Source organism: Falco naumanni, chromosome 6 (genome assembly GCF_017639655.2).
Source record: "Falco naumanni isolate bFalNau1 chromosome 6, bFalNau1.pat, whole genome shotgun sequence".
NCBI classification, from domain to species: domain Eukaryota; kingdom Metazoa; phylum Chordata; class Aves; order Falconiformes; family Falconidae; genus Falco; species Falco naumanni.
In genome coordinates this window covers 89,194,094-89,208,993 of record NC_054059.1, presented here as the reverse complement: position 1 = coordinate 89,208,993, position 14,900 = coordinate 89,194,094, and the positions used below count along the sequence as shown (strand labels likewise).

The following is a 14,900-nucleotide window of genomic DNA, read 5'->3' as shown; positions in this document are numbered from 1 at the left end:
CATTTAAATATCTTGTCTCTGGGTGGAAGCCAAACATTTTTCTATTTATTTCCATGTATGCCACCAAGATACTGAGGAATTTAATTGCCCAATTCAAAATGTTAAGAAAATAGCAGAAGGCTAAACATTTCAGAAAAGGCCAAGGTGTTAGGAGGATGTTAACTCACCTAGCATCGTGTGCTGAAAAAAGGAAAGTGTTTCCTGTTGCTAGCACTGCAAGTTCACTCCCAAATGATTTGTGAAAAAAGCTTCATTTAGTCTGCACAAGAAGCCAAGTTCTGCCTGTGATAAGCATTGGGAACACATGCGATGATACCTCGTTTCCAGGCTTGCTGACAGATACTTCCAATTTGCATTTCTAAGTGGAATTAGCAGAGAAAGGGGATTTACACATCCCTTCCTGATAGGGCCGATTGGTTTGGTTTGTGCTCCATGCAGCCAGGCTCCTGCAGAAGCCCAAACCTTACAGTTAGTTCATCTTCGGACAGGAGAGATACCTTTGGATGAACATGGTGGTGGACTTGTGCTCAGGATGCTCCAGGCCAGACTGTGCCACAAATTCCCCACATTCTGCAAGTCATTCAAACTCTCTTGGACTTAGTCATTTTCACAACAGGAATAAATCAGTTTTGCCTATTTAAATTGCAGCTCTTCAACCAGAGTGAGAAAAACTTATTACCACGTTATTAAAGGCGGCCAAGCAAACCCTCCTTGTACAAAATTTCTGCCCCTGAAGGCAACACTGGGAAGCTACGGTCATTCCTCAGAAATGCTTGAAACTGTTATCTTGGTGGAAAGGATCCTTGAAGGAAAACAGCGCTGTTATACCTGGAAGGACCCACACTGGTAGTTGCCCTCTGTTCACCCTGCAATTCCTGACCTGATACTGCTTTTACGAGAGGGAATGTATCCTTGATGGAAGTAACTTGCAGGTTCCCTGAGTGAGCACAGCCAAGAAAATCCTCTCCTTGCCCTCCGTCTCTTCAGTTTCACAGGCTACAAGGAGGTAGGTTCACACAGGTGGGACTGCCGTGATGTTTGTGCGAAGACAAGGATGCCTTCCCCAGGAGAAAGGCCTGGGGGTGAACTGGGTTAGCACTGCTCCTGCTGCCAAAATGGGGAAAGGAAAGGCTGGGAAAGCCATTCTCACCCAGGCAACGGTAGCAGCACATTTGGTGTCAAGCCTCTTTGCTACAAAGTGCCAAGCTGCATTTGTCAGCACCTAGGAGTCAGCCTGGGTGAAAGGACATTATTTTAAAAAGTAACTGGTATTACTTTTACTAGTAAAATAGATTTCTTTTTTAAAGCCATGAAATATTCAACCTTGTTTCATATGGTTGCAAGCTTACAATATCCATGTCCTCCCCAAACTCCTTCTCCTTGATTGCACCCTGCCAAGAGGACAGTACCCATCGATGGTATGGCACGATGATAGCACGAGTAAGCCCGAGGACCTCCACACTGATGAGGCTGCAGAAGGCTGATTGCTGTTCATGGTGCCTTGGATCTTGGTGGCAGTTGCATTTTCCACGGATACAGGGTCCAGACTTTACTAGTTCAGTTTAGAAATCTCCAGGCATAAGCAACCCCTTTAATTCGCAGATGAAAGCAAGAGGACGTCGCAGGCTGCCAGAAGGTATGTGGCTTAGCCAGGTCTTCTGTGGGACAAGCTGAATCCAAACAGCCAGGGAAGAGGGTTGAAGTCTTCCTGCCATAGTCCGGAGAGTATGATGGGTTGTGAGCAACGGGCTGTCAGAATCACTTTGCCCTCAGCTTAGCCGTGGATGGAGACAATGCCAGCACAAACCGAAGGGTTTTGTGTGCAGCTGGAATCCTCCCGAACACATCTGACTCACTGCGAAGAATTTTTAAAACGTGTAACAAACATTTAGTTGTACAACAACTGTAAACAGAAATACCTATTTATATGAGCGTTAGAAACCTGTAAATACAAATATAAATCAATCGAAAGTGAAAGCAAGACTCAGGATCTCAGCAAAGCTGTGGCAAGTCAAACATCAAGCTTACTTACAGAACCAATATGTCAACCCACGTGTGGGGTGGGCGCGCATCAGGCAAAGCACTGCCATCACAGGGAGCACACCTTTTTAAGAGAAAGACATGTATAGTTTGGCACATGGGCCCTTGCTTCCCTTCTCTCACATGCTACTCAAGGCGGCTTTGTTCAGCAGCAGAACATGCAGCACGTAAAAAAAGAGAAACAGTTATTACCTACAGAAAAACAAACCTGGGCTTTCCACAAACAGTTGGTGTCGGCCTGACTAGCCCCTGTTGGAAATGTACAAATTTGATATACTCACTGTTTTTCCCCTGGTTTCCTCAATTGGCCGCAGCCTAGTGTCTGTTTTTGCTGGGTTATTCCTCTTCCATTTTCCACGTCGAGGCCCCCTGAGCAGGGCCAGCAGCGCCAGCCGCCCTCGGCGCCTCTCCTCAGCGCAGGTGACACCTCAGAAAGCTCGGCAGCCATGTCTGCCAGCCCTTCCCTCTGCTTTCCCCTGTCCCTTGGGGCCATGCTGCTTGGGTGAAAAAACAAACCAACCACCAAAAAACCCACCCAAACACCAAAACCCTAAAGCAGCGCAGGGGTTGAGGGCCTGGGGAGAAGAGAGGGGAAAGCAGGAGGGAGCCCTGGCCCTGTCATGGCCGCCGGGGCCTCCTGAGGTGCAGCAACACCAGGCCAGGCCCCCCCAAATGTGCGAAATGTCTGAAAACCACTTAAAAGATACTTGGAAAAAACGCCGCCTGCCCCCTGGTCCCCACTGTGTTTGGGCGAGAACAGACTATCCCCAAGGCTGGCAGTGTGTGCCACCCAAAAATGTGAAATAAATCAATAATTTTCCTCAGAAACGGCGAGGTTCTGGGGAAGTGGCTGTGGGGACACCCCCCTTTTCTTTCCTCCTCGTTTTCCAGCCAGCTAAATAACAATAAATAGCATCATTTTGACAATAAACGGCATCATTTTGATATGATGTATTTATATTTACATGGTACATTTTAAAGCAATAGCTACACTGATCGTACATATTAGAAACAATAAAAAAAGAAGTTAAGAACTAAAATGTACATCATACACTTGTATATATATTTTTTTTTTACACAGAGGTAAAAAGGCTTATAAAAATCAATACAACAGGGTTTTAACTTTTAGTATATAGATACAATAATGATGAGGCTTCAGGCACTTTAATTTGTTAACGTGAGCAATAGCTTGGAAAAAAACAACAAAAAAAAAACCCAACACAAAAAAACCCTTTCCACAATAGAAAAAAAAAATTTTGGTTAATGTTTTGTTACCACAGATACAAAAATAAAATCTGAATAATTTCTCTCAAATGATTGATGTCAGTATTGCAAAGCTGACTGGGAGAACGCTACACACTGTTCAGCAGCAGTGTGGAAATTAAGGAGAAATATTTACAAAAAAACACCCATTTCTATCATTGTGCCCTTACACCACTGCCTTCACAAACCAAATAACACACGCAGCAAAATCTACAAGTATTACAAAAACCCAAGAGAAGAAGGAGGAAGGAGGAGGGGAAGAAAAAAAAAATAAAAAGAGGGATTTTTTTTTTTTTTTAATTTTTAGTTCCAGACATACAGAAAGGCTTGGAGTATGTCTACTTTGCTTAAATAAATAGGGGCACTTCAAGACCGGACAAAAAGCTGTAAGATCTTTTTGTAGTGTTGTGCTTTATAGAGAGATGATCTTACAGACGTTTGTTTACATGAAACAACTTTGAGAACAGAAATAAAAGGAAAAGGTTGTTCCATTAATTCTCTTTTTTTTTCCCGAGGCTGGCTTGATGTTTAGTAGACACCATTGAGAGATTTGTCAACTGCTATTAGGCACAAAATATTTATATTTCATTCAGCAAACCCAGACATATCACCCAGAGTGTAACACTCCATCCCTTTTCCACTATCATTCATTTTTTTTTCCCAACTGAAAAAATCCCCAGCAACTGCTACAAATTAAGCCTACCGAACTCTATAGTGTATAAGCACATTGCATACTTAATTCATGGTTGACTAAAAAAGCTGTGATTAACTCTCAGAGGAACCGTTGGGACATTCCACCAAGAAAGAATGGCAAGCGTTCCTTTTACATTTATTTGGCAAATTAATAGTTTAAAAAAAAAAAATCCTCTCTTTTAAGACTGATGTCAATGTGCAATAGAGGGAGGGAAAGGACATGCGCCCACTGGCAATTTACTGCAGAAAGAAATTATGGCAGGAACAGCAGTGCCAGCTTTGACAAGCCAATCCCTAGCTGCCTCAAAGTATTCAGATTGTACTATGCTAGTTAGAGCTCACTGCGCTAAATCTTTTTTTTTTTTTTTTTTAATAAAAATTATTTGGCTATTCCTTGTAATATATTAGAAAAATACTCTTTTTCCAAGCTAATTACAAGCCTTGTACACAAGACAACATGACATTAAAAAAAAATAAAAAAAAAATTAAAGTAATCTTATCCTGCTGTATGCACCTTATGCATCCACTTGATAAATCTGGGTGGTGAACTGGGGAGGGGAAAGCCAGGGAGACACTTCGGTCTGGCTCCTGCAAAGACTCACATGCTTAATCCTACGCACAGACTCACAGGAACGCTGGCTGCATGCGCGATACATCGAGACATGTGTAAGCATCTGGAGGATTGGGACCGCAGGTCAAAAAATGGAAGTGGTGGTTATCATCCTGGCTTTTGCTTTTAAAAACCTGTCTAGATTGCTAAATGTAGTTTCTACTGTGGATGCGTATGTTCTCATGCTCATGTATTATACAGAAAACAAACAAACAAATACAATTTTCCATATAATCCACCACTTAATGCAGCATTTCCCCACAATAGTGCTTTTGACGTTGCATTGGTAGTAATTCTTTGCATAACAACAATTTTCCTCATCTGGAACCTTAGTGTTTTATTCACAGATCATTACATGGCTGGCTAATGAAAAAGTTCCCTTTCTTTTGGGCAGAACTCTGAAAACACAGTTTTATTTTTCCAATGTTATTTAGGGAAAAAAGAAAACCCTAAAATTTAAGTTTCCCTTTCAAGTAGTGGTCTGAAATGATTACAGGTAAGGAGAACTACCAGATTCTCAATGGTTATGTGACTATGGTAACTGAGCCTTGCTTTCTGTTCACAGAGCTTTACGAACAGAGAAATAATTTCAGATGTTTGCTGAAGGAAATGACGATGGACTCTAGAAGAGAAACTGCAGTTTAGATGGCTATTTTGGCTTTGGAAAACAGAACAAAAACCCCAAAGAAAACCAGTGACAGAAATACTGTGTTGTGGTACAAGTTTGTTACTAGCACACCTTCTATACACACACAATAACTTGATGGCAAGTATCTTCCAAGTGAGATTTCATTCACTACACCACCCCGTTTCTATAAACGCCAAAGCTTGCTAACACGCTGATGGTACCGCACAAGCGGAGGCAAGACGGACACAACCTGGAGATGTTCTACAATCCACCACCATTTAAAGCAGTTCTTTCCTCAAACTCATTTTAACTGAAAAAAAAAAAATTAAAAAAAAATGTACAAGACAGTCTGTTTTGATTACAGATTAATAATACAAAAGTCTATGCTGTAGGTTAGTTAGTTAGAACACTTGATGAGCAAATCAATGCAGTGTGAGCCCCTGACGACCAAATGTAAGATGATCCAAACTGGTGGTTTCTGGATGCTGCTGGGCACAGTGGCTGCATCAAAATGAGTGATCTCAGTGCTCCAAAACCAACGTGTTCCTTGAACTACAGGAAAAACGTAACACTTCGAATACATCTGTAGTCATCCAGCAGCTTTGTGTTTTCCACCACAGCACCTGCACATGACCCCACAGTGGTAACAAGCCCGAAGCGGCAAGTAACAGCACATACATGGAGCAATGAAAGACAAGGCGATAAGGGCCATCCACCGGAGGCAAAACATTTCATCACTGGTTTCGCACGAGCAAGGATCTATATAGTCTCCTTCTGAATCAGACATACAGTGATAGAGCATAGTGTCTGCACACCACATACAGCTCACTCGACGGATGCAAGTCTTGACGCGGTCTGGAGCATCCTGGCATTGACCCCGTTTATTCTCCTCATGGTTGAACATGTCCCTGCAGTACACACACCGCGACCTCTCACCATCTTCCTTCCGCCTGGGCTTGAATTTGACAGGTTGAGTCTTTATCACAGCACCTTTGATATCTTCACCCAGGTCAAAGTCCGAGTTGTCTACGTAAGGATAAGTGTATTCGTGTTTTGAGGCCTCGCTTTTGGCAAAACGTACGTAGGAGTCCGTGTCATCAGGATCAAAGTTCTTTCCTCGTGCTGGGGCATGGCGATAGTCCTCGTATCCAGTCATCCAAATCTTTTCCCGAGGGTTGATGCGCACTATCTCCTCATCATCATCTGGAAAGTTGACATGCCGATAGGATCGCGGTACTGACTGTGGAAGCAGGGATGGAGATGAAGAGGGAGAAAAGATAAGTAAGCTCATTTTGCTATCAGCAATCACTGTCTCTTTGCTTAGAGAAAAAAACAGTTATTTAATAATTTTAGTTTTCCTTCTTTGTACGCCCTTTACCACGACCCATCACAGAGTTTCAGCCTTCGGCTCAGGAATGGGTACAGCTGTCACAGACCTACGATGGTCCGTGCACAGGTGGTACAACATAACATTAAATCACAGTATAAGCTTTTTTTAAAAAAAATAATTGAAAGCCATTTAAAGGTAACTGAGAAGGAAAGGGAGAGAAAGGAAGGGGGTGTCTTCCAGAGATGTGAGGGGAAAACCAACCACCAGTCAGCTATGGCAGACACAGCCGTTTAGGTGGCAACACTGGGAAGAAACCTTACTTGTTCTAGATGGTAGTGGTCAGAGCTATAATGGTCGTGAAGGTGTCCACGAGTGCAAATTCTTCGATGTTCGCAGGATGCAGGAGAAGCCAAAGTTCGCACAGGCTGTTCCCTTTTTTGAGAGGAGTTAGAGGAGCTATCTGTAGCATTCTGTTTTAAATGGAAAGGAAGGAGGGCAAATTGTCAAACATTCAGCTGTTATGGCATGCAGTATTAAAAAAGAGGTTTTGCCACTCACTGACTTCGCACACACCTGCAACATTGGCACCTTTGTAAAGTTTCACACAGAATACTTGAAAGAGGCAGACCTGTTGCCAGGCCATAAAAGCTGTCACCACACATGTGGAAAAATAATGTCATAGCCTACCCATGACATATCCACCAACACCACTCATGTTCACATGGCGTGTTATTTGTTATACTGGGCATTGCGGGGTGATTAGTGCTCACGCTAGAAGCTACCTATGAAGAGCAAACTCCATCAAACGATGCAATCATGTCAGTCCTGCGGGCAGACTTGGACGGAGCATCTGTGTGCCCAGGCTACAAAAAATCCTGGCAATTCTGTTAACCTCCAGGCATCCCATTAAGCCAAAAACTCCTTTAAACATTCTTCTCCAGTCACCAAATTCCAGTTCATCACAGACTATTTTTTAAAACCTTCAGGGCATGTTCTTCTCATTTTGCCACTAATCTCTAATATGCAACAAATGTTACTTGTGTTGTTGTACATTCCTGGCTCACAGCGAGTACTTTTTTTAGGTTAGCTACATCATTACACAACAACGATCATGAAAGGTGAAATATCACACAGTAACATGCTATTGCTAATACCTGCATCTTCTTAATAAATCTTCTTAAAAAATTTCTCCTGGAGAAATACATGGTGGGGGGGTACCAGTCTTAGCTATCCCCTCTCTCTAGCCTTTCCTTGTTTCAATAGGTTCCATACGCTATCCAGTCGTTCAGGATTTTGCCCATTAATTCATTTCACAGATTGCTTGGACTTTTTCATATTAACATGAATATCAGAGGGCAGCTGTTAATACGCTAACAGATCAGGAGCAGGAAAAGAAGCCTCCATGCACAATGATCAGAAAAGCTGTAACACTGCACGTGTGTAAAATATTGGTGCTTTGTATTAAGAAAAATCTCTATTCTCTTCCAACTAACAAGCTGTGCTGCAGCTACGGTGAGGCCAAGGGAGACGTTTCCATTTGCCATGACAGTTAGAGACACAACTGCAACAGCAGAGAAAAGTTGTATCAGTAGCGGGAGAAGACTGGTTTTACCTGAAAAACCTTCTCTCCTTGTCAAGAATGCACTCTCTAAATATTATTTTCCCATGAATGGTACTAGACGTATCTTCTACTCCAAGAATACAAGAACGCTCATTGTGGATATTTGTTTATTCTGAAAACAATGCTCTGCAAGACTCTGTCCAAAGGTGAGAACATCTTAAAGCATTAGAACAAAAAATACATGTTGATCCTCTTTAGCCAGTATAGCACTTAAAAGCACTGAACTCCCAGCTTACTTTGGTGAAAGCAAATATACCGATCTGTTTGCAGTGTGATGTAAAGCCAGGCTGGGTTATCTCAGGGGTACAACAAGCAGGATGAGTTTTGAATGGTTGACCCACCCATTAGGGACAGACTTTCCATGCATGTCTTTGTTTTGTTTTAAACAAGTACGTAGAAACAGAACAACTCTTAAGACAGTTAACCACCCCTACAATGTAACTGCATTGATATTCAGGCTCTTTTTTTAAAAAGTGGTTTCATCAGCCCAGTCTTCATAACTTATTAAACAAAGGCATTTCAAACCTGGGGTTTAAACCCTTCAACGCTAATTCTTGCGCCTTTAGGTCCTACAGTATCTAGCACATTTTGGGGATGTTTGAAAAGAAAATGAGCAGCTTCTACAACCAAGTACTTCATAGTAACATTAAGCTTCCAACCTGTTTGGAAAACCCGAGAAAAGTTAGGATTTAGTTACAACAGCCACTTCATATGAGCACCTTTCTGCAGCGCTGTGTGTGGTGCAGACTCAGATGCTGAGCTGTAATCTAAGCTTCTCAGAACAATAACAGTAAGGCACACGCCCCATAGCCCGGGCAGCCACAGCCTCAGCCTGCAGCGTGCTCTCAAAGTTAAACTTTGACTGGCATGAACCAAAAAGGAGGCAGAGCCTTAACACGGTGCTGTGCCAGCCAGCGGGACCCTTCACCTTCACTGGAACCACAGCCAAGCCCTGCTGGGATAAGCCTTTCATCGATATGCCCCAAAAACATTGTGGGTGCTCATGGCTGAAATAACGATGCCTGGGAAAATTACCCAACTGGCGGAGGTTGCACATACTGGCCTGCAACCCCCTCACCCTCCTAGATGAAAATAAAAATCCCAAACAGGATATAATTGCTAGATAATCTCAGTGGGGCAGCTGGGAGCTATAACCAGCCCTGCAAGCAGCATGCTATTTGCTGCCTGCCTCTCAGGGAGGGCAGTATTTCTGCAATAGGCAATTGGAAAAGAGGCTGTAGTGATTTTTATCTTGCCCGATTCTTATCTACCCTTGCTTTCCTTCACACCTTAATTCTCCTTCAGACCCAGCAGGGAAACCGAGCCTCTCCTCCACATGTGTTGACATGGCTACAAAACCTGTTTGCAGCATACCACAGAGGCTGTGGCTCTGGCCTCTGCTTTCACCTTATTAAAAAACTGCTGCAATTCCATGTTCAATGTCCTCAGATTAGAGGGGCACTTTGCCAACACAAACACCTACTCTAAGTGCCAGAAAGGGAGAAACCAAGCTATCCGAGACTAGGTCTCTGCTCGCTTGTCCGTAAAAAAAATTCACGTTGCCTCCTGGTTGGTGACACTAAAGGCAGCTGGTTGACAGTGTCTGCAGGGTTACCTTGCTGACCATCGGCTGGCATAAGCACTGTTACTTTCCGACAAGGTCCCTCACTGAAGCTTCGAACTTCTGTAGGAGAAAAGAGAGAAGGCTCTCGACACATAGGGATGAATGAAGACCGGGGAAAAAAAGGTAGAAAATACCTGCCTCCTCCCAAGCAGAAAGTCACCAATGAACCCCACAGGCTCCTCACCCGTGCTGGTGCGCATACTCATCAGTGATGTGAAGAGAGATGCGAACAACAAGATGACACAGTTTTCTGATGAAACTTAAGGCATTCAAGGGCATAAAAATGAAAGCCGACCCTGAAAACTTGCTTAAAAATCTCATAATGCCAAAAGACTGAATGTTAAAAAAAAATAGAATAAATACCCCTAAAATGCAAAGTGATGGAAACACCTTGATCTGACACATACAATGATACACTCTGAGCCAGCTGTTGCGGTCCGGGGAAGAGTTCTTGGGATGAAATCAGACAGCCCTGTGACAGTGTCGGCTTGGTGGCTCAGCAACAGATTAAAAAAAACCCAAAGAAGCAGCAACAAAGGTGATCATCAAGACACTGCATGTATGTGCTGTGCTTCCCCAGTCTGTCCATAGTTCTGGCCCACCCTCCACCCTGTGTCAGTAAGGGTATTTCCACCACTTCTGCCATGGTCAGGCCAACCGAGGACACGGGATGGCTTCACAACGCCTCCCTAAAAGCCTGGGTCTCTCCAGCCTGGAAAAGAGGTAATGGAAGGGACCACGAAGATGGGAAGGGGAAGCCTACTGAATCACAAGTCCTATGGGAACGTGAGTAAGGAAGAGATTATTCTTCTAGTAACTTCAGAATAGAAGCCTGCGAGGCATTCACTGGAACAGGCTCTGATAAAGGTCTCACAGAAGGAGGTGCTTCTGACAGACCCCATAGTTAAAACGTGGTTCAAGACGCCATTCAGAAATCCTCAGAAGAAAATAAGTGACTGAGGATCAAAGGTATGATGATGCTCAGACCTTCAAAAGCATACTGTTCTCTCAGTACTGCTCCACTGGGACTGAACTTGGATTTGGTGACTGGTGAAAATCAGGCACGTTCTCAAAGAAAAGGCACCCTCATATTCAGGCAAGTGCCACTACAAAAAAATGATGGCAAAACTTTGTCAGAGATGGAAGCAGGGAACAACTTCTGTCTGCCCAGGATGAGACTGGGTCTTGGCTGGGATTTTCTACCACCAGCATGGCAGGAAAAATTCTGGGGAGGATGGTGAATGGGGAAGATACGAGAAGTTTGCTGCAGGTCACATAAATACAAGACACTCACCTACAGGAATACATCTAGAAAGGGCACAGTCTTCAGAGCCAGGCTATTTCACCGATGGGAAAAGATGTCACGAACCAGTGAGCCACTGGTCTACCAGAGAAACACTGACTTCTTCTAAAGCCTCTTGAAACCAATCCAGCTCCAGTATTTGTTTTTGAGGGGAAACTATTGAAAACATGCCCAGTAGCCACATAAGAGAAATGAACCCAAAACTAAAGTTGTTGGAACAGGGAGCCTGGTAAGAAACTCTGTTTCAACATGCCCTCAAATGCTCAATTAGAGAAATCTGTGCCGCACATACTAAAGCTTTGCGATTGCTATGGCGGTCGCGAAGTCTTGTGGTTTCACTGCTCGGATAACAAAATCATTAATCATGACCGTAATAGTAATTTTATAAAACCCGTGCAAAATATTTCCTTTTGCAAGTGAGCTGTACATATCCGAGTGAGCACACGTACTGCATGCCTGATATGGCTGCTCTGAGAAACACCACCGGGATTCTACATGCAAATGATTGCACTGTGATCAAAAAGTGTCCCTGTTTCCCCCTCAGACTCTCAGAAGTGGCTCACTAAATTAAAAAACCCTAGCCATTATTAAAGAAGATTGTGTTAATCATTTACTGCAGTTTACTTCTCATTGAAATGGATTTGTTACACAAGGACAGCTGGCTAATCAGATGCCTAAGTAAAACTCTGAGATAAGCATCTATCATAAAAAATGATGAGAAAAAGAAGCCTGAACTGTACTGATCACCTTGCCTCTAATGGCTTTACAGAATAGGTTCACCCCATGTGATGCAACACCCAAGGGTGACTACAAAAAAGAAGAAAGATTCATCTCAAAATTATGAAGCAATACAATCTGTGGCAGCTTGTCAGAAATTGGTTGCCAGAGGGAAATTACGGAGCTCTGTCAATTTAACTTCCAGAAGTGCTCTCCGCCAGCTAAAGCATGCACAAGTTTGCTGTCAAAAATAATTGTGCGTCAAGCAAGGCGAGATGTTTTTTTTTTTTTTCTCCCTCTAGGATATTAATGGTTACATGAGGTGGACAGGACCAGGGGCAACAGAAGTGTCATGATGTTCAACAAGCAGTTTTGCAAGTCATGGACCTAAAGGAGTCGAAAACCTGCGCCAGCCTGGCCTTTGCAAAGCACAAGCCCTCTACAAGCTGACATGCCACGCTCTGCTTTGCTCGTCTCCCACTGCCGTGCGAGCCCACTCACTGCAGCACCCATATCTGAGGGGGACTGGCAACGTGCAGAATGGAAATGCAAAACTTGGTGGGGGCTCAAGTCTCATCTTCACCAAGGCAGCCTCCTGCAGCTGCCAAAGCTCCTTGGAGTGCCTCCTGTGTTCACATTGGGAAGCCTGGACATGTTAAAGAGAAGCCCATTGCTATCTTGTCATCTGAAAAGACATCCCCACCGTCCCCAGGACAAGAAATCCAGCTCCCTCCCCAATTCACAGCTTGAGGATGACCCCGGAAAGATGACAGCCAGCAAACTGCATCCTCGCCCAGGCTGCAGCCCACCCACCTCCAGCCAAGACCCATGTGGTGACTCCCTGCAGCAGCCGGAGCCCTTTGTTTGTGCGCTCTGCCCAGGTGCAATCCCTTGGGAGTCCCGGCACAAGCCAGCTAGCTCTTCTTTGCTTGGCCCTTTTCATTCGCTGGACTAGGGGAAAACACAGCTGTGCTATCAATACGGAAAGGAAAGATGATAAAGTCGGCGAAATGGTACAGTAAGCGAGCAATACTGAGCTAAGAGCTAATCATAAGTTTATCTGCAGAGCCTCTGCTGTTTATGAAGTTTACAAAAAGGAAGTCTGAGAGTTATTTCGGATGCATGGTGAAGAAACTTCCACCTTTCCAAAGAAATTAAGATAAAATATAGTTTCCCAGAACTCCCTCAGCTTAATCTTGCCAGAACAAGTCCTTCCTTTCTCCTCCCGCTTTTTTTTTAATTATTTATTTATTTAAGCCTAAAGAGACATAGCATGTTTTAATTTCACAGAGAGGGGAACAGCAAAAATCCTAAATTTGTGTCTCAAAACACCTCCTTCTCCCTATTAAGGAAATTAGAGAAGGAAAGAGTTGACATTTTCCATCCACCTCTAAGCGTGCCCCGTATTCTCAGAGCAGCCCACTTCAAAGGGGGCTTAGATAATCCAAGTCTTAAGAAAAAGGTTCAGTGTGAAAAATCTTTTGAGACTCCTGTCTCCTGAGCAGAAGCTTTTAATTTGTCACGGCAAGATAAAGCCACAGAAGAAAATGCTTTTGTCAAATTTCTGTTTGTTTCCTATCACTGAAGACAAGACAGAAATTGTATTGAAGAAAATTGCTCCCATACAGTTTTGAAACGTTTTGACACTCTCATCCACTGAGGACCGCTGGAATCTAGTTCTATTGCCTAGCAAAGAGTCTGAAGGAAAAGCTTCATGTTAGATCATATTCCCGTACAGTTCAGAGACAAACTGGCTGTACACAACCATTACAATAAGCATGGATTCAAGATTTTTCTAAAACCAGCACAGGACTATGACTTCTCAAATGTCTGGACTGTTTCCTAGTCACCACTCACACAAATACCAACCTGAAGCGCAGAAAGCTAGCTAGTTTTACTGCTACCTTTTCTGTTTTTATTTTTGAGTTTTGTGGTTATAGCTCTTAGTGCCAGTGGCTGTGCCGTCTGAAGTCAGCAAAGCTTCAGGAACGTTTACAAGGATTCAGTGCACAAGATCATCTCCGTTAAGCTAACGCTAAGCCCAATTCTGGCATCATCACTCAGTTCTGCATGGAGCACAGATGTGGCCTAACGGCTCGCTTCAAGGAGTAAAAGAATATATGAGAATCAGACACGGTTAAGTGATACAGCAAATACTCAGATGTGGTAAGGGGGAAACCTCCGTGACATTTTCCTGTTTCACTACTGGTTGGTAATACAAGGAGTCAGACACATCACTGCAAAAGCTGGCATTTGAACAGATGCCCAGAGAAACGCCCGCAAAAGCCAGAGGAGGACTGAAGTAAAACAGTACCCCATTTTGCTCAGGCTCGGCCCACGACCAGAGGCTGTGAGTGGTTCCACAAAACATTTCCTTCCCATATGATACCCCTCGCCTTGTCCTTACTACACCACTGGGCTAGCGCACTGCTTCAATGGAAGAAAAAGTCTTTGCATCAGATACTTAGAATGGAAACCCAGAATGTTGGAAGGGGGAAAAAAAGTCCCAGTTCCCAGGGGGGCTGCTCCCCAGGCAATCCCATGGCACAGTGGCAAGAGTGGGATGGCTCTGCCCACCCACGAGGCGCTCGTGTCCTTGTCCATCTGGAGAGACTCTCCTTACCAGGACTCCTACATATCCTTCTTCATTCCTGTAACAACTCCTTGCTGTGGCCTGACAGGATTTCTCCATGTTGAGATGAGCTACATCACTTCAGCAGGATCTTTGTACCTAAGCTCGGGAACTGTTTAAACCAACCAATTGCTTAAAACCATCTAGGGCCAGAGGCAGGCTTCTCCTGTCTGCATAAAGGGCTCCGTTAATCTGTTTATGCCTTGGAAATGACATCTTGATGCGGACTGCAGCACAGACGGCATGATCAGCTGCCCAGTATTTGTGTTAGTAGCGAAGTCTCCCTCTTCTAACAGGTCATATTAGCCACATTACCCCAGCTGTCCTCTGCTAAGGCCAGGAGAGATGGGCACTGAGGTCAGTACCGCTGTGAGGAGGTGACGGTCCCTGCTTCTCCCTCCCACCACTCTCATCACCTGCTCCGTGTTCATGCTTGGGT

The 14,900-nt window shown here is 43.9% G+C and overlaps 1 protein-coding gene across 3 annotated transcripts in view; it reads right to left on the bottom strand.

The window, feature by feature from the left end:
• Positions 1 to 2,976: 2,976 nt before the first annotated feature.
• Positions 2,977 to 14,900, bottom strand: part of SPRED2 (sprouty related EVH1 domain containing 2) — a 65,641-nt gene continuing 53,717 nt past the window's right edge. For all 3 annotated transcript variants that reach the window (XM_040598213.1, XM_040598215.1, XM_040598214.1), the window contains 2 exons: positions 6,885 to 7,034; positions 2,977 to 6,474 (listed from right to left, as the gene is read on the bottom strand). In XM_040598213.1, coding sequence (XP_040454147.1) covers positions 5,824 to 6,474; positions 6,885 to 7,034 — 801 coding nt within the window. In that variant the 3' untranslated portion in view covers positions 2,977 to 5,823. The remainder of the gene's footprint in view (positions 6,475 to 6,884; positions 7,035 to 14,900) is intronic.